General features: G+C 46.2%; 1 protein-coding gene across 2 annotated transcripts in view; it reads right to left on the minus strand.

Moving 5' to 3' along the window:
- Window positions 1–25,280, minus strand: part of KIF5A (kinesin family member 5A) — a 32,567-nt gene continuing 7,287 nt past the window's right edge. Inside the window, exons 2-29 of one of the 2 annotated variants that reach the window (XM_036018753.1) lie at window positions 17,617–17,704; window positions 17,449–17,522; window positions 16,923–17,027; window positions 16,649–16,697; window positions 16,206–16,261; window positions 15,887–15,974; window positions 15,504–15,628; window positions 14,912–15,016; window positions 14,605–14,753; window positions 14,346–14,494; window positions 13,853–14,028; window positions 12,762–12,830; window positions 12,015–12,221; window positions 11,580–11,726; window positions 10,727–10,915; window positions 10,267–10,384; window positions 9,826–9,890; window positions 9,605–9,714; window positions 9,129–9,230; window positions 8,545–8,605; window positions 8,259–8,330; window positions 7,994–8,098; window positions 5,211–5,427; window positions 4,804–4,957; window positions 4,430–4,512; window positions 3,998–4,025; window positions 3,410–3,562; window positions 1–2,323 (exon numbers count right to left, since the gene is read on the minus strand). In XM_036018753.1, coding sequence (XP_035874646.1) covers window positions 3,445–3,562; window positions 3,998–4,025; window positions 4,430–4,512; window positions 4,804–4,957; window positions 5,211–5,427; window positions 7,994–8,098; window positions 8,259–8,330; window positions 8,545–8,605; window positions 9,129–9,230; window positions 9,605–9,714; window positions 9,826–9,890; window positions 10,267–10,384; window positions 10,727–10,915; window positions 11,580–11,726; window positions 12,015–12,221; window positions 12,762–12,830; window positions 13,853–14,028; window positions 14,346–14,494; window positions 14,605–14,753; window positions 14,912–15,016; window positions 15,504–15,628; window positions 15,887–15,974; window positions 16,206–16,261; window positions 16,649–16,697; window positions 16,923–17,027; window positions 17,449–17,522; window positions 17,617–17,704 — 3,009 coding nt within the window. In that variant the 3' untranslated portion in view covers window positions 1–2,323; window positions 3,410–3,444. The remainder of the gene's footprint in view (window positions 2,324–3,409; window positions 3,563–3,997; window positions 4,026–4,429; window positions 4,513–4,803; window positions 4,958–5,210; window positions 5,428–7,993; window positions 8,099–8,258; window positions 8,331–8,544; window positions 8,606–9,128; window positions 9,231–9,604; window positions 9,715–9,825; window positions 9,891–10,266; window positions 10,385–10,726; window positions 10,916–11,579; window positions 11,727–12,014; window positions 12,222–12,761; window positions 12,831–13,852; window positions 14,029–14,345; window positions 14,495–14,604; window positions 14,754–14,911; window positions 15,017–15,503; window positions 15,629–15,886; window positions 15,975–16,205; window positions 16,262–16,648; window positions 16,698–16,922; window positions 17,028–17,448; window positions 17,523–17,616; window positions 17,705–25,280) is intronic. The other variant, XM_028533374.2, reaches the window with a different exon arrangement.

Here is a 25,280-nt window from a genome sequence, read left to right on the forward strand (position 1 = left end):
TCATCACTGAATTTATTTTATTTAAAGATATTTATGTACATCAAATACACACTGGGTTTTGTGCAGTTTGGTTTGTCTTCCACGCTGGCATGCAACATTTTGGCAGCTGTTAAGTGGGCAGGCCAGGTGCCCCTCGAGGAGACCCTGGCTCTCTGAAAGGGATGCAGTGTGGGGGTGTGGGGCAGGAGGAGGGAGATGTAGAGTGAACCTTCTGCTGAAGGCTTTGTGTGAGTGTTGTTTCTGGTTAATGTAAGTGTATTATATTTCTCTTATGTCTTGCTAAAGAGAAGGCTGCTTCCTCTGTTATCTCTCTCCTCATCTGCCCTACACCTTCACATTTTCTTGTGTTTTCTTGTGTGCTACATTGGTGGTAAGATTACATAAAACCCACTGGATTCTTAAATGCCCTCCTGGCAAGTATTATCACAAGTCTACAGGTGCACAGGTATCTCCGTCCTCCCTGACTGGGTCTTGGAGATAGAATCCACGAACTCTCTCCCTCCTTGCTATGAGTTGCAAGCTTGGGACAGGGAAGTCAGACTGAACTCCTTTCCTCAGAGCAGTGGTTTCCCAACTACTATGCAGAACTCTCAGGGTCTCTTAGGACTGTTCAAGGACTCCTCCACGAATGAATGAAGCATTCACCACCAAACAAAGAAAATGCAAACCACCCAGGTCTGTATCACTTTTAGTTATTTCTTCTACTAGGGTTCTATATAGGATTTGTTTTCAAAATGTTTGAATATCACTACTTTGGATTTATTTCACATCCCTCTGGCATTTTCCCCCTGTATTCCTCCTTAATTTGTCAAAGGGGCCCAACAGATCAAGAGAGAAGGGACTTCTTCCCTTGAAGGAATCCTGGGCCAACACAGCCTGTATTTACTGACTCACACTCACACTGAGCTTTCTTTCCTGACTTAGAAACTAGGGGATGGTTGCCCATTGCTAGGAGATCCTGTTCTTCCATCCTAGGTAAGACTGAATAATTGGGCACCAGGCTTTCTGGATTTAGACTTGCTTGTGACCACCATTCTCTATCCCTGCAGTTACCTGGAAAACCGCCTTAGCACCATGTGGAAGGAAAGGCCATCTGAAACCAAAACAATAGTCCTATCAATTAGATGGAGGCTGAGGGGCTTGGGAGAAAAGACTCCCCCCAGTTCATGCCCTGGGGTTCCTCCACTTCTCCAAAACCTGCCCTGCCCCTTTCTTTAAAGTGCACTTACCAGATGGGGACATTATAGAAGGAACTCTTTATCCAAAAAAAGTTTTTAAAATGTATATTGGCTGAAAGGCAGGCTCCAGTATGAAAGGAAGGCATCTCAAGATAGACATTTTGCCAATGAACTGGAAGCCCCCAAACCAAAAGGTGGAGATGGGAAGAAATGCAGCCCAATATGGGACAGAGAAAGGAACCCAGCACATCCCCATGGCAAAATATACTTATGAATTCCCCAGGCTGTTCACCCTCGAACCCAAAGAAGCAATCATTTGACTATGCTCACCTACAACTGCTACCATGGAAAGATGAGCGACCATTTGTCAGACTGTCAGAAAGGTCTGCCTCCTCAGTCTTTCAAAATATTTGAAAACAACTCTAGGTTCTAGTCAGGAGCTCTGGGGTCGAGACCATCAAAAGGAGTTTTGAGGAGAAAGGGAAGTGGTCCCTTGAGCAATCCATGTTCTCGGCCATCCAGGGGAGAACAGGAAGAGGGAGGCCAAAGGCAGACTTCGAAGGGCAGGGGTGCATACCTGGAATCCCTCGGTTTGGGCGAAGGGCGAATGAAGAAAATTCTACATATCATTTAGTAATCCCTCCATTTTACCCTCCCCTGTGCTATATGTGAAAGAGGAGGGAGGAAGAATCTATTTCTGTATCTTTTTATGATGCTAAGACATTCTCCTGCTTAAGGCTTTGTGTGTGTGTGTGTGTGTGTGTGTGTGTGCGCGTGCGTGCGTATGTGTGTGAAGGGTCACAGCTCTGTAGCTTCCATTTTTCCTTTTATCATCTTCATGACTAATGCTATGCATATGAGAGACGCATATGTGAGAGAAAGAAGAAACATTCGCCCTCCTCCGTATTTTCCCAAATAAGGAGGGTATACTATGCTCAGAAATTGCTAAATACATCATTAGATACTTAAAGAGTGAGACAGAAGAGAGAGACATAGCAGCAGCTGTTGATATATAGATACAGAGTACAAAGAGATAAGACATCAAACATAGTACAGTCAAACAACAAGGGTTGGGAAGGGAGTTAGCATCAGAGACCACAGGTTTGCAGCATGCTGAGAGAAGAGGCCTCAGTCCCTCTTAGAAACTGGAGAGAAAGAGAAAGAGGTTGTGAGCGACCCAACTGCGGCCCAGCCACTGAACAGGAATAGCATGGCACTGTACAGACTGGTTTGTGTGCAGTCCTGTTCCTTTAATTCCAACAACCGGATACCACCCTCCCCACCCTCCTCCTCCACCCCTGATCTTCCTAACCCCTCCTCTATTCCTACTCCTTTGCTTCTCATGCCTTTCTGCCTGTGTGTGCCTGGCCTACTGTTCTGGAAAACCCCTGGAGAGGGCTGTGTGTGGATGCAGCCCATTAAGAGACTGGCTCTGTTCTTTCATTTCTAGTTCCCCAAGGATCACAGGATCCTTGATCCTTTCCCGAAGAAACCAAACAGGATCACAGCACCCAGGGCTGGGCCCTAAAGCAGCCATGGTGAGAAGCTTGGTGACACACAAGAACCAAGAAGGTGCCTGTGCTGCTGCAGGAGAGGACCAGGGGACTGAGGCGGGGGAGGGTGGGGAGGGGCTTGGAGGTGGGGACGCAGCTGTTTCCCACCTCTCCTGGGCAAGATGAGAGAGGAGTGCTAACACTGCAGCTGGATAAACAAAAAGTTAGACTGCTGGGCATTTCCTAAAACTTATTGGTAATAAACGGACGAGGAGCATAGGACACAGGTGCAGGAATAAATCAAACATCTCCTTTACTGGAGATGTCTTAGAAAATACCCATCCACCCCAAATTATTTTAGGGTGGAGGCAGAGGGAGGGTTGAGGTGATCTCTCAAAGTCTCCTAAAATCTATTTCGTTCTAAGACCTGTGTGCGGCTCTGGCTCCACCCTCCCTTTCTCACTTCTTTTGACATGTGGCAGTGCCGCCTAGTGGCAGAAGGGCTGTACTGTTGTTACTACTATAACCAAAAGGAAAGTATAACCGGGGAAGGGAGGTCAGTGTCCAGAGGACGTGGGGCAGCACAAATATGGGCGCTAGAAGGGAAAGACAGGAGTTGAGGGACAACAATGTAGTAAAAGCTTTGATATGATAAAAGAAATAGAGGAAGAAACAAAGAGGCTGAGGGCAAGAGAGCAGGTAACCTGAGGCTGGTCAGAGGAAGTGGCCTGAAGCTACCTGAAAGTGCAGGTACGCAGCAGCCTTAGGGGAGATTAGCTGGCTGCCGTCTCTTGGTGGAGAGGGAAAAGCTTGGCCTGGTCCTCAACTTCATAGCCGCATGGCAGGTCACTCCTGAAAGAAGAGACCCAGCCAATCACAGCACTGTCAGCTCTGTATAAATGAAAGCATTCCTTTCACTTTGCTCTCATGGCATTCCTGTGAGATAATGAAGGGCAGGGACTATTCAGATTTTACAGGAATAGAGGGAAAAGCAAGGCCAGAGGGATGGAGCTGATTTGCCCAAGGTCACGGAGTTCCCAGAGTTAGGAGAGAAACCAGGGCCTCAGGTGTCTGTGGCATTTCCCCAGGTCCATAACTGGAATGGGGAGAAGCCACAGATGGGGCTAGAGGAGGGGGTGGCATTCTGCACCGAGGCAGGGGAAGGACAGGATCTCCTGGACAACAGCGATGGCACACAAGATGGATTTTCATTTCCTCCTCCTTCCCCAGAAGGCTCCAGGGAATCTCTAACTAGGGCATGAGGGAAATTTAATCATTTCTTCTGGTCCCACCCAGAGAACCCGAGAGCAGTGGGGACTGGTGTACCTATTGTCGTTGATATCTGTGGCATTTCCTGAAGAGGTCATCATTGGGAAGGCAGGATTAGAAGAAGGAAAAAGAGACTGGGCATTAGTAGCAGTCTCCCGGAACCTGTCTCATCCAAACCCCTTAGAGGGACTGGTAACAATCTTTGGAGACAGCTGCCCTCCGAGTCTCTGGCACTCCATCTACAGCCACCCCACGCTGCAGCATTGTTTTGTCTTGAGAAAAAGCCTCCCTGATCCCTCACAAAGGAGAGGGGAAGGGGTAAGGTGGGGAAGGGTGGGGACAGGCACAGTAATAGGAGGAATCTACTTAGAAGAGGCCAAGACGCTGACAGATGAGCAGTGTTCAAACTGTAGGTACAGAGTCACTCTTCTTATACTTTTCAACATGTCCTGGGGATCCTAAAGGCTGTGCCCCATCTTTCTCACTCACCATTGTCCATGTTGGCCTTCTGGTAGGAAGCCAAGGGGCCACCAGAAGACATGGCCCCACTGCTGGCACAGGAGTTTGCAAAGCTGGATGGAGCAAAGGAAAGAGATATAGCCTCTGGCACCCCCCCTCCACTACGCCTAGGACACACCCACACACCCTCAGAGATGGAGCCATCCCTCCCCTCCCCAGAGAATAGAAAACAAAAATGGTTGCAGGCTTGGTAGGCAATGCCCACTTTCTATGGATTAACAAGAAAGAATCAATGAAGTTACTTAGAAAAAGAGTTGTCTCACCCAATTAACTGACCCAACCTTATGCCTTATAAAGTACAGAGAGCCTTGGCTGGGGTTCTGCCCTCACCCACGGTCACTCACTACATATCTGAGGTGGAGCCCGGCGCCGCCTGCAGGTACAGATTCTGGTAGTTCTGGAAGAGGCTGTTGGTGTAACTGATGCACTCGGGACTCCGAGTGCCATAGGGGTTGGTGGGTGAGGACGCTGGGTAGTGGCCAGGCCGGACGGGTTTGGCTGTGACAAAGACAGGAAAATGACCCTGAGGAGGCTTGTTACTCTGCAGTTGCCTTGGTCCCTGAGGTCCCATTTAGTAGTTGGAGTTGAACTGAGTTGCTTATAAGACAATTCACTTTTATTTGGGGAGGGGGCTGATGATGGGGCAGGTAGAGAAAGAAAGCAATAATCTAGTTACTTGATACTCAGGAATTTGCTGAATTGCCCTAGGTGGTAACCCCACCTTGCCTGCTGTCCTCCACTCCCCACTCACCGATCTGGGCAGAGTGGCCCCTCTTGCCGGAGCTCTTGTACCGAACGGCCTCCTTGATGCGGTCCACCTCCTGCTGGTACCGGCGCTTGTCCTTCATGGCGCCCTCCTTGGCCTCCTTCAGTGCACCCTCCAGGGCCTTAACTCTCTCAGCCGTAGCCCTAAGTCGTTTTTCCAATTTAGGAAGCTCACAACGCAAATCTGCATTGTCACGTACCAGCTGCAGGGTGAGCCCCAGGGAAGAGGTGGAAAGCAAGGCCAGTGACCCAAGTTGGAGCCAGCAGTGGGGTGTGGGGTGCCAGTGGGGAGAAAGAAGGAAGAAAAATCACATCAGAGAAGGCAGAGACCATGTTGTTTCCTCGAAAGCCTCATTCCCTTTACCTAACTTGCTGTCTTAGCCAGTTCTTTCTTCTCTCTGAGCAAATGATGGTCAGGCATTATACAAAGTCACACTGTTTTCTGGGCAGCAAAACGTGCCAACTCCACTGTAGCCCAGAACTCTTGTTATAGCACCCTGTCCCAGTCTCCTCCTGGCCTCGGCCCGCCCCACCCCATATCTTACAGCTTGTGCCAAACCAACAGCCCCAGGGTGACCATGGGGATGAGGTGCCCCTCACTCAGAGATGGCTTTATGGGCATGCACAGGGCAGGGCAAGGCAGCAAGAGCACAGTGGCAGTCCAGAGGGTGGACATGGCGTTGAGAGCAGGTGGGGTACAGTGCAGAGCAGGAGCAGAAGCTGAAATCCAGGAGCCCCCACCTCACGCCCACCCCCACACATACACACGATGCCCCACAGGAAGGAAAGAAAATGTTTGAGGTTCACAAACATTTGTGCTCATTACCTTCACAGTCAAAGATTTTCTTAGCTGTCCCTCCCCCATTTAAATTAAACTACTGTGGGGTAGCAACCACCCTGCAGCCAGAAGAGACGTCCTAATCTTTTTACAGGGTCTCACACATGTGACTGGGGGCACTACGGATTACCAAAGGAGCTGGCCGTGGAAGACAGCAGGGAAGTCAGCGTAGCTAGAAATGCTGGGAGGAAGGGCAGAGCTAGAAACACTTCTGTGCCCCTTTAATTTTGGACAATTTACAGATTATAAACAGTGTTTTGCTGGGACAATAGCTTTGCTTAATTAGTAATAGGGCTGTCGCCCTGGCTATTTGAGATCTGGCTAATGGAGGAGTTTTTCCATCTCTCTCATTTTCCTCTCTAGCCTCAGGTCTGCTAAGGTAGGGAACTTTGAGGAGTTCTCTATGCTATTAGTGAGTACCTTTTGGCTTTGGGATTTGGAGCAGAGGCAGAAGCTTCAGTTGGGGGTAAGGAAACAGCCTGTGGTTTCCTAGCAGTTGCCATGACATGCATGAATGTGGGGGACATTATGCTAAGTGAAATAAACCAATCACCAAAGGACAACTACTGTGACCCTGCTTTGACCAGGTAGTTGCAGTCAGTAGTCAGAATCAGAGATAGGAAGTGGAATGTAGGAGCCAGGGCTGGGGGGACGAGGGGAGGAGTTCCTGTTTAAGGGACGGAGTTTCAGGTCTACAAGACGAGAAGAGCTCTGGAGACGGACGGCGATGATGGCCGCGCGGCATTACCAGTGTATTTAATACCAGCGAATGTACACTTAAAAGTGACCAAGGCAGTCAATTTTATGTTATGTGTATTTTAGCACAATAAAAGAGTTGGGGGAAAGGCGATATAATATGCATTTAGATAGAGAAGGAAAATGAACACACAGAAACTGTAAAGAATGGCAGAACTGATAACAAATGATTCTTCCCCATCTTTCAACTTTCCTATAATGTTGTTATACTGTTTTATAATAAGCAAAGGGAAAGGAATGGTAGGAAAGCTCTCTGCAAGCCCAAATAAAACAAATAAACCCTTCAGACTATCACTGGGCTGCAGTTCTGGGATTTTTGTCACTATAAAAAACAATAATGTATTGTGTATTTACTATATATGCTGGGCAGTATACTGGGAGGAAAATGAGTTTAAGGTCCAGTTTAGCGAGAACATAAGTTTAAATGGAATGTTCAAGTGGATTTGAAAGGAGGAGAATGAAGTACAGGTTGGGGTTTATCTTATGAGTCAGTTAAGAGAGCCAGTTGACACCGTGGCACCTGTCTTCAAGGCTCAGCTATTTGGCTCTGTCTGCACCAAACATTTCCTGTCCATACTCCTTCGGACTGCCCCATCCACCTCCCCGCCCCTACCTTTGAAACCCAGTCATCCACCTAAGGAACCGCAGCAGCAAGGAGGAGGAGGGGGACAGAGAGGCAGTAACTTAACACACAGGAGCTTTGCCTGGCCCTGACCAGGGGCTGTCTGGCCATCTGGAGGACACCACTGAATTCTTCCACATGCCTGCCCCAGGCCTAGGCAGATGGAGTTCTGTCTGTGAGAGAAAGCTCAACTTCCCTGGCTTCTTCTCGTCTTGCTGCTTTCTATCTTTGGCTAAGGTCTGACCCATATTCCTTGTGTACAGTTACAACCCTGTGCTTCTGAAACCTCCACCAGCTCCAACCTTCCCCTCCAACAACGTGGGCCTGGGGGTTCCACTTCAGCAGAGGCAGGTTGGGAGCACTGAGAAGGGAAAATAGGCATGGGACAAAGAACCAGATAGAAGTGGAACCAAATATGGAATAGGGAAGGGATTAGTGGGAAAAGTATGGAAAACATGCAAGCAGACTTTCCTAAATCCAAGGGGCCTCTGAGGATTTGGGGTCCCAGGCACCTGGCCTCGGGAGTTCTCTTCACCCCACCCCCCATTCTTACCTGTTTGTGAACCTTTGTAAGCTGTTCCAGGTTGTTCTCAAGAAAGGAAATCTTCTGTTTTTGGGAATGAATCCCCCCACTGTCCTCGGGCTCCATCTCTGCACTCTGAGTAAAGATAGAGGGGAAGATGTGGCTGTCCCGAAGCCAGACAGGTCCCACCAAGACCAGGCCCAGCCAGCTGACATCAGGCCAAAGGGCTGGAGGGACCTGAGAATGGGAGGAGCAGATGGGGGCTGGGAAGAACCCGAGCGAGGACCGCACTCACTTTCTTGACTCGAGTCGTGACGTCTTGAACGAACAGCTTGCGAAGGTTGTGGAGGGTCTGGAGTTCCCGGGCCTGGAAAGAAGGATAAAAGACTGGGGTAGTCGAATACCAGGCCAACATTTTCACTCTGAAATTCCTGGAACCTTCGGTCTATCCAGTCAGGTGAGTCACTCATCCTTCAGGAAAAGGTGTGTCCTGCTGGCGCTACAGACTGACTCTGCAGAGGGCAGGAGGGAGGAGGTGAGGCGCCCACCCTGTTCACTCAGCACAGACGGAAACTACTCACAACTGTCTCCTCCAGACCCTTGAGGTCCTGCTTGGACTGCTCGTGCCGCTCGTACAGAAATCTGAAGGAAGAGGGAAGCAGAAGACTCTCTCAGGACTCTCCTCCCCCCTCCATCCCTTTTCCGTTTCTTTATTACTTATCATACAAGTTACCCACCTTCACTATGCAGAAATTAGAAAAGGAAAACAAAAGATAAGGAAGGCGAGTTTCATAAAAAGCTCATGATTCTACTACTTACAGATCAAACCACCATTAACATTCTGATGTCCACCTTTCCACACTCTTTTTTCTAGGCATGTGCATCCCACATACGCTTTATGGGATCGGGCCACTCATACTGCCTTGCAACCTGCTTTTTACACACACATCTCTCCATGTCAGCTAATATTCAAGAGAGGTCATTTCTGAAAGTTTCCTTTTTTATTTTCCCTTCCCCATCCCATCAAATTATTCTGGTGAGGCCTCTGCTTCCTATGGTCATCACATTCACATCTACATTGCATCCGGCCTCTGCAGGGGTGGCTGGAGCAGCAGCAGCCTGGGCCTGTGGGGCTGCCCGTGTGCAGGTGGACCTGGGCACTCACGTCAGCTCCTGGAGTTTGGCGCTCTTCTCATGTTCTTCATTCTTCAGCTTCTCATAGTCTGCCTGAAGCTTCTCTAGCTCTAACTGGAGCTTCTGATTCAGGCTGCAGAGGGTGAGCGGTATGGAGAGAAATAAAGAATGCGAATGACGGAGAAAGGGAAGACCAGCTCCTCAGGCATTTTCCCTCTTGTATGAGTCCAGTTAGAATTGATGCATCTCCCTTCAAATATCACAGGCAGACTCAGGCCACTGTTTCCACAACAAAGTAAGGGACCCTGAACTATCTGGTCATAAGAACCTGAAGGACTGGGCCTTACTCCTTGTACCTCCTTGAGCTGGGCTGCAAAATCATGTCACAGTTGGGGGAATGACACATGGAAGTTAAAGACTAAGATCCTGGGCCAAGAGGGAGCATGTGAGTGGGCAAAGCTGAGCCAGAGGTCCGGGTGGAGACCAGAACTACCCTTGGAAACTTACTCTTTGAGCTCATCAATGGTCTTCTGCTTCTCATTGATCTCGTCCCGAAGCCTGGCCAGCTGCCGGTGATGGGCCTCCCGGTGACTCTCCATTTGAAGCTCCAGGGCCTTCTGCAAACAACACCCCACGTCACGTTCAAAGCCAGACTCCCCAGCACCAGCTCAGTGAGGGCCAGCACAGCCCTGCCAGGCCCCAGTTGTCCCCACTCCTTCCCCACTTGCCTTCACTTCATCTGCATCCTGTGTGTCTGGCTCTTTGTCCTTCAGGGCCACTTCGTGCACAGTTTCTAAAAGAGGGAAACACAGTTTACACCACACCTACCTCCACTAGGAAGAACTTCATGTCGTGACCAGCCCTCCAGGCAAGGCAGGGGACATCTACCCAGAATGGGCCCACACAGGGAAGTCCTTCTGGATTAGGACAGTTCAATTTGATACAGCAGGGACAGAGGACAATGGAGTGTTTATGGTTCATGCACAATAAGCTACATGCAAAAGCTTGCTAAGTAGCATGTAAGTTGGTCTCCATGATTTTAGTCTCATGCTGCCGGGGCGGGGGGTGCTGTCAAATGGTTTCTTTTGATGTTTGCCACCCTCCCTTCCTGACCGCTCTGGGATCTCAGATCTCAGGATAGATGGGTTGGAGGTTTAAGGAGGCCTCACCCTGGGCCTGGAGCTTGGCCAGCTCATCACTCAGGGAGTCATAGGACTCTTCCAGGTGCCGCTTCTTTAGCTCCACGCTCTGCATGTACTCTGTGAGAGAGCGGATCTTGGCCTCGTGCTGGTGGGGGAAGGGTTGGTGAGAAGAAGATGGATGGAGCCAAGGCCACCACAGACCTCTGCAAACTCCTGCTCTCTCCCAGGCCCTCTGCTCCTATTATGTCTTCCAAGAGGACACAAAGTCAGGAGCTATGCTTCTAGAGGGAGCCTTTCTTTAGACCCCATCAGCTCAGAGGCCAGTATCCCCCCTGCACCCTTCACTTCTCCGGCCTAGACCCTCCCCTGCTAACCCAAACTCTTCTGTCCTTGACTTCAGTTGACCCTAAGCCCTTGACATAGAGGCAGGTGCTAGGAGTTGCATCTCATAACCACAGAGTCACCCACCTTCTCCCATGGTGCTCACCTGAGAGATGAGGAGCTGGCAGGATGAGAGCTCCCGCCCAGTCACTTCCATCTTGCGATGACATTCGACCTGGAGATTCTCCAGCTGCCGGCACCGCTTGACCACAGACTTGACCTCTGATTTGATTTTGCTGATATAGAGTCGGGCCACAGTGAACTCCTCCTCGATGGCCCCGCTGATCTCCACCGGCTGCGGGGAGCCAGGGACAGAAGAGGTGCTCCACTGAAGGAAAGCTTCTGTCCACTCCCTCCTACTCCGCCTATTCCCGCAAACACCCACGTGCCCAGGGACTCAGGTGGGACAGGTATTCTCCGAACAACTTTTAGCAGCTCTCTATCACCTGGCACTTCACACTAAATCCCTCTATCTGTACTTAAAGGTCCAATTCCGACAGTCACCCTCTTCCATCTTAGAAGGAATATGATTTTCTTTTGCAAACTGTTCTGCTTGATCACCCAGTGGGTCATTGTCCCTGCCACAGATTTGCACATATCATTTCTAACTCTGCTCCCCCCTCTCTAAATCCTGCTATAACCATGTCTCCATTGCTACTTTTTTTTTCCAAGAGAATTTTAATAAGTGTTTATTTGAGCCAAACTGACCACGTATGCCAGGGAGCAAGATCTTGTGTGCTCCTCCACTGCTTCTGTATTCAGCATACTTTAAAAGGTGTATTTTCAGTTGAGTCTATGCAAACCTCTGCTTGTTTTCCTGGGTCTAGTTAGCATGTTTCCCGGATCTCGGCCCCCCATTTTCATTATCCCTGAGGGCCTGAGCTCTCCCATCTTGCATTTTCCAGCAATGTCCAGGACAAAAATGACCTGAACAAAGCTGCTGCCTCTTTCCCACTCACCAGCTTAATCTCTCCGTTGCCCACGATGACACTGAACTCACTCAGGTCCTTCATCAGCCCATTCAGCACCTCAGCAATTCGCTTTCGCTGGTGTCCGCTGACCTCCTGTAGCCGCTGCAACTCAGACTCCAGGGACAGCATGGTGGCCTGGGGACAGCCCCTCAGGTCATCCCACCACCCTCTTCCTGCTCCCCTCCCCAGCCCAGGCAGAAGCCTCTCCCTTCATGCATGACCCTGATGGCTGTGGTGAAGAGAACGCAGGCCCTGCAGAAGGGCCTGGAAGAGAGAAGGGTCAGGAGGGCAAAGTGCAGTGAGCAGCTGTGGGAGGGTCTCACAACACATGGAACAGCAACACAAAGGTGCAAGCACAATGGTCATGCACAGTGGAGCATGTTCTGTGGCCAGGGAGCTCTTGGACCCCAGTTGGACACTCACCACCTTCTGAGACAGCTCATCCACCAGAAGCTGGTTCTGCTGGCTCTTTTCCTCCACTTCCTGAGACTTCTGGTCATAGTTCACAGCCAGCTCCTCCAGGGCCTGCAGCACTTCCTTCACCTCGTCCTTGGCAGCGTCATTCTCTGACTGCAGGTGGCTCAGCTCCCGCTGGACCTTCTCGTTATCTCCTCGAGTGGACACCAGCAGCTTTAAGGGAGAGAGGAGGCATGTGACGGGGTCTGCTGCCGATGACCACTTCTGTGGCCCCTGCTCTCAGGAAGCTGGGCCCCCCAACCCAGGCATAGCTCTAGGAGAGAGGCAAGGCCCAAAGTAAGAGTCAAGAGGAAGTGGGCTTTAGGCTTCTTAGAAATAGGGCAACAGCCCTGGCTGGTGTGGCTCAGCGGCCTGAGGAAGGCCTGTGAACTGAAAGGTCACCTGGGGGCGTGCGAAAGGCAATCAGTTGATGTTTCTCTTGCACCACACATCGATGTTTCTCTCCTTCTCTTCCTCCCCCCTCCCCTCTGTCTAAAACATAAATAAAATCTTTAAAAAAAAAGAAAAGAAATAGGGCAACAGGATGAAGAAGCACCTAGATGCCATAATTAAGTGCCCAGACCTCTACAGTTTTCAGGGTGACTAAACCCTAGCAGAATGACCCTTCTCCCATCCGATTGTAATAAGGTCCTTTCTATGCCTTCCAGGGATGGACACACCCCTCCTCTCACGTCTGGCCCTCCTCCCCATTACCTCTTCCTGGTCCAGCATCTGCTGCTTGAGTTTCTCTATGAGCTGACTCTGCTGGTTGATCTCATCGTCCTGTGGGAGGCAATGGGGAAAGATGGAAGGAAGGGAAGCTAGTCCTGCTGGTCTAGACTCATGGGGTTGAGGGAGAAATAGGATCCTAATAAAATCCAAATAATTTACATTTTGAGTTAAAAAAAAGCCATATCCTAAAAAAAGTCTTTTCCTCCACTTCTTTCCTCAACTCCTGCCCTCATTTTAAAATTCCTTTCTTAGCCCTGGCTGGTGTAGCTCAGTGGATTGAGCGCGGGCTGGGAACCAAAGTGTCCCAGGTTCGATTCCCAGCCAGGGTACATTCCTGGGTTGCAGGCATAACCCCCAGCAACCACACATTGATGTGTGTGTGTGTGTGTGTGTGTGTGTGTGTCTGTCTCTCTCTCTCTCTCTCTCCCTCCCCTCCCTAAAAAATAAATAAATAAAATCTTTTAAAAAAATTCCTTTCTTGCTGGAAGTTGGTATAACCTGGACAATACATAGAAAACTCCTTCAAATATTCATATCCTTCAACCTAGAAATCCTGCTCTAGCACTCCATCCTAATCAAATCATTGAAAAGCAAAATCTTATGCACAAGAGGCAGGTAGTTCTTTCAATAAAGTTAATTATTTGTAATAACAAAAACAGACACAACCAAGAAAACTAGAAGCCCTGTGATAAGTGAATGGTTAAATACGTTCTGATAAACAGACTGTTAGGCAGCCACTTAAAAATGCTTTTATGAAGAATTGTTAACCAAGTATGAAATTACTCATTATATGATATTGAATGAAAAAAGTCAAATGCAAAGTTACATATACGGTACATCTCAGCTGCACAGTATATGCACAGGGAAAAGCAAAATGTTAATAGCATTATTTCTGAATGGTGGGGTGACGGATGATTTTAATTTCCTTCTATGTATTTTTATTTATCTTCCACATTTTTAGTAATGAACATTTACCCCTTTTAAAATAAGACAAGGGCAGTCTAAGCTAATTTGTTAAGTCTCTCTTCTCATTCCACAGGGCTCATCTCTGTGCCCCGCCTGACTGTCCCCACCTTGTCATCAAGCTGCTTGTAGAGGCGGCGGATCTCCTCCTCGTATTTCTGCCGTTCCTCAGGCGCGATGCGCACCACTATGGAGGAGTTGTCGTTCAGAGGAGTTTCCTCGCAGAGCTCGGCTCCCAGCACTGCATCCTCCCCAGCCAGGCGCTCAGTCTCAGGCACGTTCTCTCCTGGGGAAGGGGCAGAACAAGGTGAGGGTTGGGAGAAGGGAAAGCTGTACCCACCAGTCCTTCCTCCCTCACTACTCAACACCAAGACCTCCAGGCCTCCGTTTCACTTGCTAAGTGGACCTTTTCAAGGGTGGAGGGATATGGTAGTCAGGCCCTCTCCCTTTCCCTCATGACTGGTCCATTGCTCGCCTCCAGAAACACGGCCCTCCTTGGAGACTGAACTGCCCTTAAGTGTCACCCCAGGCAGGGCTCTCGCTGGCTCCCTAAGCCCCTTCCTCCTCCCACCACCTGTCATGCCCACAAGACTCCTCTCTAACCATTGCGCCAGCGGCTCAATTCAGCCTCTAGCTTTGCAATGGTTTCCCTCTGAGCCTTTGTCTTCTCCTTCTCCTTCTCATATTTCTTCTTCCACTGCTCAGCTGTCAATTCCAGATTCACTGAAGCAGTGTTCTTAATGGTCTTTGCCCTGCGTGAGGAGAAGGGAACAAGGTGATGAGACCTCCATTACGGCTTGCCTGACGCTGAGGGGAGAGAGCAGCAGGGGCTGGGCAGGGGGCTGGGGACCCTGCCACTGACCGCTGCCCAAACATCAGGGTGGACTTGGTCTCTGCATCATTGTAGCTGGATGGTGAGCAGCAAATGAACATAGTTGTGCGGCAGTTTCCTCCCAGAGAGTCCTGGAGAATCCGAGTCATTTTGCTGTCACGATACGGAACATAGCTTTTCTGGGGGAAGAGGGAGAAGTGAATTAGAAAAATAAATGTAACAGGGGAATCAGAAAGGACAGGGCTGGGCTAGAAATCAGGCAATCCATGAGTAGGGGCATGGTTAGATGGCAGCATGAGGGGGAACTTGAGGGCGAGAGGACCCAAGGAACACTCACAGTGCCCTCAGCCAGGGCAGAGATCACGTTCCCTAGAGCAGACAGTGACTTGTTGATATTCTTTGCCTCATCCAGCACGGCTCCCTCTGCTCCGGTCTTGCTGACCTACCAGGGCATTCAGGGACAAGTGTGTCACGAGCCACTGCACAGGGAGAGGGCTCTCACTACCCCCCTCCACACAGGAGCTTCCAAAGAGAAGGCCCTTTCTCTATCTCCCTAAACTCTTTTGCCGAATCCACCCCCTCCCGCCTACACATCATACATATTATATGATCCCATTTACATGAAATGTCCAAAAAAGGAAAATCCATAGAGACAGAAAGCAGATTAGCAGCTTCCAGGGGATGGGGGAGGGGAGGACAGGAGTGACTGTTAATGGGTGATGAAAATGTTCTGGAATTGGGGGTGATGGTTGCACAACATTGCAAATGTCCCCCAAACCACTCAATTGCACACTCTTAAATGGTGAACTTTATGGAACATGAATTATGTCTCAATGAAAAAAAGTTACTTTGATTTTTAAAAAAGGCCACCTCTCCCCAAGGCTTCCTTCCCTCACTGCCCCTCTCCCTCCCTGCCCAAGACCCACAACCTTCTCACTCCCAGCCAGGTCCACCAAATACAGCTTCCCACTGAGCTTCTGTTCCGTCTCCATGTTCTCCTGCTTGATGTTGATAAGGAAGATGCTGTGGCTGCGAGAGCTGTGTTCATTCATGTCTGCAGGAGGAAGGCAGAGAGAGTCCTGGTACCAGCTCGGCAGACTGAAGCCCTCAGCCTGGCTTCCCCTGACCGCTACCCCACCCGTCGAGAGAGAGGGTCCCGCAACTACATTTCCCAGGCAGCAGGGTCACAGAAACAGGGTCCCTTCTCCTCTGGAGGATGGTCTTCCCTTGCTCTCTTTTGAATCTTTCAATCCCCAAAGGCACAGAGGGGAGGTGGACCCCAGACTCAAAAGTCTCTTATATCCCCACTCACTGGTGACAGCCACATGACGATTCGATTTCCCCTCGTCAATCACATCTAAAATCTCCTCCGGGCTGGACACAAAGCGTTCAGTACAACCCTGCAGGGGGCGAATGGACGACGGCCCATGAACTTTGACCTGCAAATTCGATTACCTACACACCTGACAGAATGGCCTTTCCAGACAATGCCCTTTTCAAGGCCCAAACTCTCCCCAGCTCCTTGGCACATCTCACCCCTCCAGGAGACCCACCCTCAACTTCTGGGTCACAATCCTCCCTCCCCCCATACCCACACTCAAAATATACTGGGTGCCCCTGTCCCCTCTCACCTTGACAAACGGCACCCGATTCTTGTCCTCGTGCACAGACAGATTTGTCTTGGTCACTGAATCAGACAACACAGATGAGGAAGGCCAGCACTTCCCCCTCCGCGCCCCACCAACCCCTGCACCCTGCAGCCCACTCAGATGGTGGTTTCTTCTATGTGCAAAAGGGAAGAAGACCCCTGTGAAGCCTAAACTCCCTGCAGTTTCTCCTCCAGGATCACAGCTCCAGGGGTCCAGCCCATCTCAGGTTATTTACAGATAGGTCTGCACATCTAAATTCCTCCTTTGACCCTCTCCGTTTTTGGAAATCTTGGTGACTGGAGGCAAGGGACTTGAGTATGGATGTGTGGGCCCTCGTGTGCCCTCCGCTTCTCTTGTCAAACAGTACCAAAACCCAAGAGCAATATGATCTTTCTTGTCCTTGCCCTCCTCACACCCTCACTCACCATCCAGAAGGTCACGGATTTTGTCCAGGTAAATCTCAAAGTAAGAAACCTGGTTAGGGAGAAAGGAGGAGTATGAAGTTAAGAGGGCCTCTCTTAAGGAATCTCAAGCTAATGTGACCTGCTCCCCCAGTGGCAGTGGGAGGAGAAGAGAGTATCTTGGGGAAGAAGGACTAAGGTACCAGAGGGAAGAGTAAGTTCGGGTGCCCAGGATCTCAGTGAGTTCATTCCCCACCCAGTCCCCATCTGAGGGCGCCCAGGGCCATGCCCCGATCACCTTGATGTGGAACTCAAGGTTCTCATCCATGGAGTAGATGTGGTTGAAGATATCTCGGGCAATTCGAGGAATGATTCCCATCAGCTGGGGGTCGTGCAGCTTTCCCTGGGGAGTAAGGGTATTCCAGAATAAGGCTGGGGCTCAGGCAGAATGAGACAACTCAGAGGCATGCAGTTGAACACAAAGGTGATAGTCGATGGGAGCCATCCTACGCTGGGAGATGGTCACTGCCTTGTCTAACTTTTTGTGGAAGCAGGGCAGAACTGAGTGACCCTTTGAACTTTCATTGCTGCTGCTTTTCCAGATCAAAAGAAGAAAACTGGAGTAGTGGAAAGGAGGATAAACTACAGCAGGCTGAAGGGACTGCATTAAACTTGCATTAGATTGTTACGCCTCAGTTCATCCTTGGACCCAGTGACCTCTGCACCAGGCAGCCCTTGATTCCTAGCCCTTCCCTCAATGGGATTTCCTGTTCTCCCATTAACACTCCCAGCCTCTCACCCTCCATGGAAGTCAGAGCCCTCACCTCCATGGTATGTGTTTTCCCTGAGGATGTCTGTCCATAAGCAAATATGGTGCCGTTGTAGCCAGCAAGGACATCTGGAAGAGATGGTGGAGAAAGAGCATTGGTGGAAAGAACTGGGGTAGGGAACGGGGAGCCTGAAAAAACACATTCGAAAACTACAGCCATTACCTTTGACAATCTGCATGGCACACGCATGGTAAACTTGCTCCTGAGTCGTGTTTGGGGGGAACACACGGTCAAAGACATACGGCTTCCCCTGGAGTGGAAATAGAAGACATCAGCGGGCAGGGTGCAAGGGATGCAAGGGGGAAGAAATGCTGAGACCTCATCCAGCAGCCTGAGAAGGCATTCGTTCTTCAGCCATCCACATGCATGGATGGTGGCTGGGAGGAGGGAAATTATAGAGAGAAAAACAAAATTTAGTGTTGACATCAAGAGTTGTGCCATTGAAGAATGTCACACAATGGGACTGTGTGAGGGGATCTCAGTCTGGGTGTGATGGTTTAGCGTTCCAATACCTTGGACCCCCTGTCCTCAGAAATCAATGGCATAAGACAATGGGGCCAGCCACAGGCTACAAAGAGTGCAGAACAATTCCTTAATTTTAAAAATCTACCCCTGAGTTAAAGACTATCTTCCTCTATAGCTCCACTATATCCTGATATGGAAGGGCTTTCAAGATGTTTTAAGTGAAAGATGCTAAGTTAGATATATATATATATGAGTGTTCCCTATTGTGTAATGAAATATACATATACCGAGCTGCTGAGCTATTATGGAAACAAGCTCCTTTTAGAAAGGATTACATAAAATCATAAATATGGGTCTCCCTTTAAAGAATTGTAAAGTAAGTCTCTCAGACCTACAAGTACTTTGCTTAATTCAGGTAACATGGTATAAATCGTGTGTGCTGATAAGAATGTTAAAGATACAAAATATTTACAACCCAGGGAGTCAAACAAACAAAGACTATATTTGATATCTAATCATACCAAATGGAGGATCTCTGGTGAGGTTAAATGAGACCATGGTTGTTCTCTGTCATGTGACAAATTTCTTAGTCGTGTTCCTGCCATTCAGTATCAAGAGACTATACCTTAGTCATCAAATTGTTTGACTACAGAGCCCATCTTTACCCAACTGAAGTGCAAGCTGCTATGTCTAAGGACACCAGCATTTGGGGGACATGTCTTAAATAATTAAGGAAAGTCATACAACTGGACTAGAGCTGAAGTTGTGCATCTATACATAGAATTTTTTTTGCTAGAAGGAATGACACGAAAGTATGAAGAGTGGTTATTTTGAGGAAAGAAACTGAAAGGCAGAAGGCTCTCATTTTTCATTCTGTATTCTAGATTGTTGTCATTTTTAAACCATGTTTAATATATTTTTAAAAATTGTAAGGTCAAAGAGGGGGAAGCAATATTGCATTAGCTGGTTTCCTTCTTTTTACTTCTTTGCCTAAAGGAAAATAAATATTATTTTCTAATATTAAAAGGATTAAAAAACTCTGGCTTGTGATAAAAATCTACCTGAAATAGTTAGCTGGTCTCCCTGGTGAAAGCCCATGAAGCCCGAAACCAGAATCCGCCAAGAGAAGGATGCTGTGAGGCGCTCTCTACAATGAAGGGAATACTGTACACCAACAGAGGCTTTCTAGAGCACAATTCCATTAAAAAGTTAAATATCCATACCATTTGTACTTTGTACCAACAACTCCAGTGCTAGGTATTCATTTTACAACCCTTGCTCAAGCACTGAAAGATGTTTGCTGAAGAGGTGTGTATATAAAAAGAGAAACAACTGTATGGGAAAACATATTTGCCAATGATACCTCAGACAAGGGTTTAATCTCCAAAATATATAAAGAACTTACATGACTGCACTCTAAGAAGACAAGCAACCTAATTAAAAAATGGGCAAAGGACATGAACAGACACTTCTCCAAGGAGGATCCAGAGGATCCAGAGACACATGAAAAGGTGTTCAATATCGCTAGCTATCAGAGAGATGCAAATTAAAACCACAATGAGATACCACTTCACACTGGTCAGAATGGCCATCATGCACAAAGCAACAAACAACAAGTGTTGGAGAGGCTGTGGAGAAAAGGCGACCCTAGTGCACTATTGGTGGGACTGCAGACTGGTACAACCACTATGGAAAACAGTATGGAACTTCCTCAGAAAACTAAAAATGCATCTGCCTTTTGACCCAGCAATTCCACTGCTGGGACTATATCCTAAGAACACTGAAACACCAATCCAAAAGAACCTATGCACCCCAATGTTCATAGCAGCACAATTTATAATAGCCAAGTGCTGGAAGCAACCTAGATGCCCATCAGTAAATGAGTGGATCAAAAAACTATGGTAAATTTACACAATGGAATTCTATGCAGCAGAAAGAAGGAGCTCCTACCCTTTGCAACAGCATGGATGGAGCTGGAAAGCATTATGCTAAGTGAAATAAGCCAGACAGTGAAAGACAAATACCATATGATCTCACCTTTAACAGAAACCTAAACAACAAAACAAAGAAACAAGCAAAATATAATCAAAGACACTGAAATAGAGGACAGGCTGACAGTGATCAGAGGGGAGAGGGAAGGGAATTTCAGGGGTGAATGGGAAGGGTTTACAGGAACAAATATAAAGGACACATGGACAAAAACTAGGGGCAAGGTGAAAATGGAAGGGAGGTGGGGAGGGATGGGTGGGTGGGCTGGAATGGGAGTAAAGGACAGAAAAATGTACTTTACAGTGTATTTACAGTGTAATACATTGTACTTTACAATGTATTTTAACAATGATTAAAATAAAATTTTTTAAAAAAGAAAGAAAAACTAGAAACAATTCAAACATCCATCAAGACTTTGGTTTTGACACCTCTGTATTCTACCCCCATCAAAATAAGCCAAGTTAGTTCACATATATTGACACGTCTGTGGTCGGTTGTTAAGTAAAAACATAAAAACAACATATATAATGTGATATATTTTAAAAACTATGTATATAATGCGTATGGATAGAATACCTCGGAAAAAAGATATGAAAGACTATACAAAGAACTGTTCATGGTGATTATCACTGGAGAGCAGAATGACAGGAATTTATACTTACTGCACTTTTTCCTGTGATATTTAAATGTTTTACAATGACAACATATTGCTTTTAAATTAAAAATATGTAGATGATGTTATGCCCTGGCTGGTGTGGCTCAGTTGGTTGGAGCACCATCCAGTAACCTAAGGGTTTCTGGTTTGATTCCAGGTCAGGGCACATGCCTAGGCTGAGGGTTCAGTCCCAGGTCCAGTCACATACAGGAGGCAACTAATCAATGTTTCTCTCTTTCACTTCGATGTTTCTCTCTCTCTCTAAAAGCAATAAAAAATGTCCTCAAGTGAGGATAAAATATGTATAGATGCAATTACATGACAAGGTATATTAAGCTAAAAAAATGGTTTTAAAAATAGTATCAGTGTAAGTGTAAAAAATGTGTAAAGGATGATTCCATTTAGTTAAAAAAGTATATTTTCTATACCTTGCATAACAAAACATGTTAACAAGGATTACCCTTGGAGAATGAGATTTTTAGATTTCTGTTCTTTTGGATTTAGATTTTAAACTTTTCTAAAAGAAAAATACAAAAATTTTAAATAAGAAAATTTTAAGTTTTTAAAACAATGACATTAATTTTCTTTTTTTTAAATCCTCACCTGAGGATATATTTTTATTGATCATTTAGACAGAGAGGAAGTGGGAGAGAGAGAGAGAAACATTGACATAGGAAACATGGATTGGTGGCCACCTACATGCCCCCTGACTGGGGATCGAATCTGCAGACTTCTGGTATATGGGACTATGCTTCAACCAACTGAGCCACCCAGCCAGGACAAGACATTAATATTCTTACTGTATTAAAAAACTCTCATTAATTAGTAAGAAAAACACAAAATTAAACATAAAAAATGAACAAGAACTAGCTACTAACAACAGAAGAAAATACAAATGTTCATTAAACTTAAAGATGTCCAACATTTCCCAAAAAAGGAAAATATAATGGTAACATTATTATTCACCTATCAAAACAAAAACTTCATTGTTATACACAGTGTAGATAAGGACTACAGGGTTCAAGGACGTATAATTTCCTTGAAATGAGCACCCTCATTCTTTTCTGGTAGGACAGTACACCCACACAAGTTTTATGGGTGCAAATCAAAAATACATAATCAAAGCCTTGAATTGTATGTATCCATTGACCCAGATATATTTGTAGCAAATACTTAGCTGCAAGAATGTTTACTATCACAATGACTGCAGCCACCAGAAATTTAAAACAACTCAAAGAGTAACATTTAGGGAACTGGTTTACATTAAAAAGTGATGGAATTATGGCATGTACATATATTTTATTCCTTGCTGCTATGTAAAATGATGTCATACTAGAACATTAATAAATCTCAAAAATGCATTGAGTGAAAAAACTCAAACACAATGAGCACATACTGTATTACTCCCTTTACATGGAATTCAAGAATGGACGAAACTTATCTATAGTGATAGAAGTCAACATAGCGGCTGCCCGGGAGTGGTATTGACAGGAAGGAGGCACAAGGGAACTTCTCAGGTGTGACAGAAATGTTTTAGATCTCAATCTGGGTAATGGTTACATGAATGTCAAAATATGTTATAAAAATCATCCAGCTGTTTGCCTAAGGTAAGTGTCCTCACTGTATAGAAACCTCAGTAAGTGCTATCATGAAATATAAAATCATAAAATAATGTTGTAATGGCTCTTAAAATATGAATGGATGCACAACCTCATTGTTAGTAAGAGAAATGCACATTGAGGCTATGAAATACAATTTGAACCTATCAAAATGGTCAAAATAAAATAGTTTGATAATGTACTGCATTGGTGAGGGCATATATAAATTGGGTCAACTCTATAAAAGGCAATTTGGAACTAGCTGTTAAAAATTTATTTTAATCCTCACCAGAGAATATGTTTATTGATTTAGAGGAAGGAAGAGAGAGGGAAAGAGAGAGATATTGATTGGTTGCCTCCCGTACACGCCTCAACTGGGGATCGAACCTACAACCTAAGTATGTGTCCTGACAGGGAATGGGACCTGCACCTTTCTAGTGTATGGGATGGTACTCCAACCAACTGAGCCACCAGGCCAGGGCTAGCTTTCAAATTTTTAAATACATATAGCTTATAACCTACACTTCCAAAAATTTACCCTACAGAAATACTGTACAGACCCTGGCTGGGCAGCTCAGTTGATTAGAACATCATCCCAATACATCAAGGTTGTGGGTTCAATCCGTGGTCAGGACACATAAAGAATCAAGTAATGAGCCTTGGCTGATGTGGCTCAGTGGACTGAGCACTGGCCTGTGAACCAAAAGGTCACCAGTTTGATTCTCAGGCAGGGCACATGCCTAGGTTACAAGCCAGGTCCCAGGTACAAGAGGCAACCAATCCATGTACCTCTCAAACATTGATGTTTCTCTCCCTCTCTTTCTCATTCCCTTCCCCTCTCTCTAAAAGTAAATAAAATCTTAAAAAAGAATCAACCAATGAATGCATAAGTGGAACAACAAATTGATGTTTCTATCTCTCTCTAAAAATCAATAAATTAAAAATAAATTTAAAAAAGGAAATACTGCACATATGCAAAAAATTATATATACAAGTTCATTTAACTGTTTGTAATAGTAAATGATTAGGACAACCCATTAGGATAACCAAGTTCATCAATGGCATAGCCCTACAACAAATTACACAGCTGTGAAAAGGTTGTCTGAAAGCGTGAGATAGCTCTTTATGTGCTGGTATAATAGGAACTAGGAGACTCATGGTTAAGGGGGGAAAAGCAAGGTACAGAACAGTATGTATAGTATGCAACCCTTTGAGTTTAAAAAAGTACATGTATTTGTATATGTATTTGCCCATAAATATATAGTATGCTTTTAGAAAGATCCACAAAAACCAGTGGCTAGGAGAGAGGGGTAGGAAGGAGGCTTCCTTTTCATTGTATACTATTTTATATCATTTGAATTTGTGACATGTGCATGTAAGACATTCAAAAATTAAACATTCCAAAAATAAAATTATGTAAAATATTTGATAGTTAAATAGTCATATCTTATTACTAAAAAACAGATTATAAAACAATAGTTTATGATACTTACTAAAATTAATATATGTAGGTAGGCAAAAAACTCACTGAAACAAATATACTCAATTGTTAACCGTGTTTGGGGAAAGGGCTTTTGACTGATGTTTAGTTTCTTCCTTGTGCTTTTGTTTTTAACGTTGTCAACAATTAAAATATATTAGTGTGGTAATCAGATTATGTTTAATCTTATTAAAGAAAAATCTACCTTTTTCTAAAGGTTTGAGTGGATTTATGGGTTATCCATAGGACTTTTGTGAATGTCCCATCCTTTATACCTGTACAGTTTGTCATTACATTTCATTAGAAAGAATAAAATCCTTATTACATAGAATAAAATCATTGTGTTACAATAAACAGATTTAAAGTGGCATTGATGCTTCTGCTCCTCAGTGGTAATATCTTTCTTTTCTTTTCTTTCTAACTGAACCTTGACTCCTGAACTGTAATGGAACTCATTGTTTCTTCCATCCTCTGGCCAAGAAATGGAAGCAAACCACCACGTGGGTCTCAGACCCAGACTCTCACCTCCTCACCAGTGAGGTCTACACATGCTTCTTGAAGCCAGGCACATCGCCAAAGGGGATTGACTATAACTCTCAAGCCAACCTTGGCGGCTCCCCCCCACACCGCCCCTCCCTGCACCATCCCCTTCTTCCCTTCTGGGAACAAAGGCGCCAACACACACACACACACACACACACACACACACACACACACACGTACACACTCGGTCTCATATTCTCTGTCCCTAACACTCCCAAGTAAAAGGATTCCACATTAAAATGGAAGGCGCTCTCCAAGTGCTGAAGGCACTTACTGCCTGAGGAACCTCTTCTCCTCAGCATAGGAGAGGAAGAAGGAAGAGATCCAAGAGGGAGCAAAGGTGGCGTGCTCAGTACAGTGAGGATAAAAGATATCCAAGTAGAAATGGGTGCACTTCGTAATTGCATGAGCAGGGAAAGCCACAGGTTATAATTTCAGGGTTCTGGGAAGGCCTGTTTCCACTTCCCTACTCTTAGTTGGGCCCCTAAGTTCCAAGCCTAGCTCTTCACTTCTTTATCTTAAGATTTTTGTTTCTGTTAAAGTGTAACTTTCTTTTAATTTTTATTGATTATACACAGCATAAATTCATTTCATCAGACCTTTTTATGAGAATAACTAGACCAGTGGTTTTCTACTTTTCTGTCTTTTGACTCCTCACATCACCATTATTTACATCTCTTACAAAGTAATTGACATCTGATTACTTTGGTCAGACTTTGAGGGAGGATAGGTACAGTTAGCAAAAGCCATTTCTTTTAAAAAAATTTTAAAATTGCCCTGGCTGGCGTAGCTCAGTGGATTGAGCACGGGCTGGGAACCAAAGTGTCCCAGGTTCGATTCCCAGCCAGGGTACATTCCTGGGTTGCAGCCATAACCCCCAGCAACCGCACATTGATGTCTGTCTGTCTGTCTGTCTGTCTGTCTCTCTCTCCCCCCTCCCTCCCTTCCCTCACTAAAAATAAATTAATAAAATCTTAAAACTTACAGTTTAAAAAATTTTTTTAATTATATTTTATTGATTATGCTATTGCAGTTGTCCCAATTATTCCCCTTTTGCCCCCCTCCACCCAGTATCCCCCTACTCCCTCAGGCAGTC

This window comes from Phyllostomus discolor, chromosome 2, assembly GCF_004126475.2.
Source record: "Phyllostomus discolor isolate MPI-MPIP mPhyDis1 chromosome 2, mPhyDis1.pri.v3, whole genome shotgun sequence".
In the NCBI taxonomy this organism is placed as follows: Eukaryota; Metazoa; Chordata; class Mammalia; order Chiroptera; family Phyllostomidae; genus Phyllostomus; species Phyllostomus discolor.